Source organism: Paramacrobiotus metropolitanus, unplaced genomic scaffold, assembly GCF_019649055.1.
Source record: "Paramacrobiotus metropolitanus isolate TYO unplaced genomic scaffold, Prichtersi_v1.0 Parri_scaffold0000074, whole genome shotgun sequence".
Lineage (NCBI taxonomy): Eukaryota > Metazoa > Tardigrada > Eutardigrada > Parachela > Macrobiotidae > Paramacrobiotus > Paramacrobiotus metropolitanus.
Genome location: NW_026570294.1, coordinates 491,841 through 495,897, shown reverse-complemented (window position 1 = coordinate 495,897; position 4,057 = coordinate 491,841). Strand labels below are relative to the sequence as shown.

Below are 4,057 nucleotides of genomic sequence, written 5' to 3'. Positions count from 1 at the left end.
TGTACACCAGGAAATTGCCAAGGAGTTTTTCGCAAGCGCTCCACTTAACCATAGCCATACACTTAACCATACGCTAAGGTTATGTGCGAGCGTATGGTAAGTGCGGATACCATACAAACTCGTTGTATGGTAGCCAACTTCCAGCGGCTCCCCTTAGATCCTGTACATCCTGATTTCACTGAATACACTTTTTTCGAACACAGAAAACATTTTTAAATGTAAATCTTGATGCTACAAATGGTACCAGTTGTCGAAGCGCAAGAGGAAAAAATAAAATGAAAGGCGGTGAAAACTCAGCTGCGCGCAGCAAATGCAGTTCTTCATGCGCTGCCACCTTGATGGCGGTCGACCACTACGCCAGCAACAAGTGTTTTTCTCAAGAGCGAAGCGCATTTAAAATTTTTAATTTTTCAAAGAATTTAATAATTCTTTAAAATTTCCGAAATGGCGGACGTCAATGATAATCCCCAGTCTCGAACAAAGAACCGAAGGAATCGCTTTACCGCGGAGCTAGATTTGTTGGTTGCGGAGGAGTCGAGCGCACAGAATCCATACGCAGCTCGGAACCCTAGAGAATGTTGGGAAAAGATCGCCGAAAATCTCACCGCTACTAAGGTGAATTTTGACTTGCTTTCATACCCGCTGGGATCCTGTACGAACGCTAATTTTATTTTTGTTTCCATGCAGAAATTTAAGATACCGTTGACTGATCGTGCCTGCCAGGTTCGAGTGGAAAAACTGATCGAGGCATTCGTGAAACAAGATCTTCGAAATCTTGTTCGAACTGGCACGGAGGAAATCTACGGACGTATTGAAGCAGCTTTGCTCTCGTTGTCGGAGAGTAAACGGGATGCCCATGCTTTGAACGACCAGAAAAAGCAGCAAAAGGCAGCGGAGGCTCAGAAGCGGAATGCAGAAACAGCCCTTATTCAGAACGCCGGGGAGTCGACCTTCACTAAAAAGAAGCGTGTGGATGATCTCGCGGACTATCGTCTTCCATCCTCCAGCGCGTCAGGAGCTACTGACGGATCTGACGATGACGAATGGGTGGATTCAGCTGCCGAAGAGGAAGCGGCTATGCAGAAGCCGGATTATGATCCTGTGGCATATGAACGTGAAAAGGCTGCCCGCAGACTACGACAGAAGCGTAGCCGACCAGCAGCAGTGAAATCGACCAAAGCGTCTGCCGAAATGGAGGCTGTCAAAGCTATTGCTGAGGGTGACAAAATGAAATGCAGCATCAAGGAAAAGGAGCTGAAACAGGCGCGAGAATTCGAGGAAAAAAAGATAGAGCAGGAAAGACAGCTGCGAGAGAAACAGATGGAACAAGAGAAAGAGCTAAGAAGTGCAGAAGACGAGCGAAAGTACACCGTTCGCATGCGTGAACTAGATTTACAAGAACGCGAGATCGCCTGTAGAGAGCGTGAAATTGCACTGAAGGAGAAAATGAGTGGCAATTAATTTGCTTTGATTTAATTCCAAAGTGTAATAAAATTGACATAAGAGCACACAACTTTATTCATCAAACGTAACCAAATACTCTTCCAGACTAGGTGGCTCCAAATCAAAGTACTGGCTAGCTTGATTATGGTTTAAACAGTTATGACAGTTGATAAGTATGACAGCCACACGATATAACTTGTTGATGGGATTAACGTACATCCGCATTTGCTTTTTAAAATCAAGAAATGCAAATTTTGAAACAACTTCTTTAAAGCCCCACTCGACAGGCTCTCTAACCCGAGACATAGCTTTATTTAATGCTTTTTTTCGACGGTCATTGAGTACTTCTACTTTAGAAAATGGTTTCTTTACAAGTTCTCCTCTTCCGTATCCCGAATTACCATAAAGACAGAATCTGTCTGGGCCAGCAAACGTAGTAAATTTTTGCTGCAGCGCGTCCAGGACTTTGCTCGAAGTAAGAAGGGTGCTGTCGTGCATGGAGCCTCGGTGTCCGCCATACAAACTCCCGATCATCCCGTTAGGCAGCAACACAGCTTGCCACTTCGAACAATGATGACGCTTGTGGCCACTAAAACACTGGCGCTGAAAAAATTTGGGACGGCTGATTGGTCGTGCAGTCCCATCGATGAACCCAAAACAACCGCGTAAAACACCACCTTTTGCGGCCACGGCGCCAGCAAATATAACAAAATCCTCTTCGGTAAGCCAGGTCTGATTCCACTCTTCCACAAGCCATCTAAACGTTCTGTCGATGTGGTTTAAAACCCACATAAAAATACGGCATAGACTGCCTTCTGACCGGCCGAAAAACATTCGGAGATCTATCCAACGTGAAGGATAAACAAATCGGCGCAACAAAATGCACAGTGCTTCCACACCTGAGGCTCGGTCTCGTTCAGCTGTTACCACAATGTCAGGGATAAGCAGACGCTTACGGAGTTCTTCAATCTGGGACATGGTGAAGCGAAAAAATCGCCAGCTTTCTCGTTCGGTGAAGACGCTGGGATCAAAAGCGAAGGGAATCCAGTCATCTCGCAGTTTTCGCTTTTTCAGTATACAGAGAAGTAAAAGAAACCTGCGTCTGGAAATCATTTTGCGTTTGTATAGAAGAAACAGATAAATAAATTTCATTTTCAGGGCATATTCAACGATGCATATGAAAAATATATGCGATTCAGTGATCCAAAAAAATATGATCCAGTAATAACAAGATCCAGCAATAACATACCGAAAATACGCCAAATGTGACAATCGTGTATGGTGACTATAGAGTAAAGTTAAGCGAGGCGATGCGAAACGGCGGTAAACATAATTTTACCATAGCGTTATTTTATTTGATAAGAGATGGTTAAGGTATGGGTAAGGTGTCTCAGCGAAAAACTTCTATTGTACATTTATGCAGCAGTCGGTAGCGCTCCCAAGCAGCGCAAACAACAAAAGTTACTTACAGTATTATTATACATTTTATTATACGATATCTATGTACTGACAAAGTACTGGTAGCACATAAAGTATATATATATTACGATTTACGAATAATGTCGAATACTATATAGATATGCTATATATATACTATATATATACTATATAGATAGTGACCGAGCTACCACCACCCATAATTCGTAATTCTCGTAATTTGTTGCTGTTTCATATGCGTACCAACAATAGTGCAGTAGACTGTACTTTTGTAGAGCGGCAGGGACTTAGCATAACGATAACGTTCCATAAATTCAAGCCTAACCTTTCCAATGCACACTTGCCCAGCGTGGATCCACGCTGGGCGCGAGCGCGAGCGAGGCTCATTCATACAATCTTACCATCCAAAACGTAATTAATTTTGTTTTCATGGATTCGTCAACGCGTGGTCAGTTTAAGTCAAGCTTGGTCTTAAAAAAATCCATATTTTCCTGCCCAACTTATCCGGAGTTTTGATTTTTTTTTAAAACTTTCTGGTCAAAAAAATGTAGGAGTTGGTGTTAAGTATGGGAAACGCAAGTGCAGTACCAAGTATACTTTAGTATTGTGAAGCACAATACAGCGTGGTAGCGCCAAGTTGAAGACAGCGCATATTTAATTCGCCCCCTCACTTCCCTGTACTTGTTAGTTCTGCTCAATTATTATGGATAAAACTATGGTTCACGGTTCACCTATTTGAAAAAAAATTTTTGCTGTCTTTTGTATAGATCTCATATTATTTATATTTCAATTTCATTTCCGGTGAGTTTTCGACTGACCAGCGTTTTCAGGATATTTTGGATTGAAACTTTTTAACGGTCTTCGTACTTTTCAGTGTTTGTTTTTTTTCTCATGTACTTTTGTCGCCTATTTCAAGAAAAAAATAAGGTGGTTGGCTTTCCTTATCTTCCACAGGAAAGAGGAATGTTTTAAAATATGCTGTTTTCAAAAACCGACCGGGATTTTTTAGGTCGCCGTGGTAAATTCCCTGTACACTTGTAAGGCATTACTCGGCTTCTCCCGGCTCATTTTCGCACAGACACAACTGTTAGGTGTTCTAGTTTTGTGTCTGCTTAGGGGGTAGTCGCTATTAGCTACACTTGTCCAACAAAATCTGGAACCTAGTGTGTCATCCAGG

General features: G+C 42.4%; 2 protein-coding genes across 2 annotated transcripts; one reads left to right on the top strand and one right to left on the bottom strand.

Moving 5' to 3' along the window:
• Positions 1-444: 444 nt before the first annotated feature.
• LOC129595113 (inner centromere protein-like) lies at positions 445-1,461 on the top strand. Its single transcript, XM_055492027.1, has 2 exons — positions 445-615; positions 688-1,461. Exons 1-2 carry the CDS (start codon positions 445-447, stop codon positions 1,459-1,461), a joined length of 945 nt encoding a protein of 314 aa, XP_055348002.1.
• A 54-nt stretch (positions 1,462-1,515) lies between these two features.
• LOC129595112 (uncharacterized) lies at positions 1,516-2,608 on the bottom strand. The gene has a single exon (XM_055492025.1). It carries the CDS (start codon positions 2,593-2,595, stop codon positions 1,516-1,518), a length of 1,080 nt encoding a protein of 359 aa, XP_055348000.1. The 5' UTR covers positions 2,596-2,608.
• Between the last annotated feature and the right edge of the window lie 1,449 nt (positions 2,609-4,057).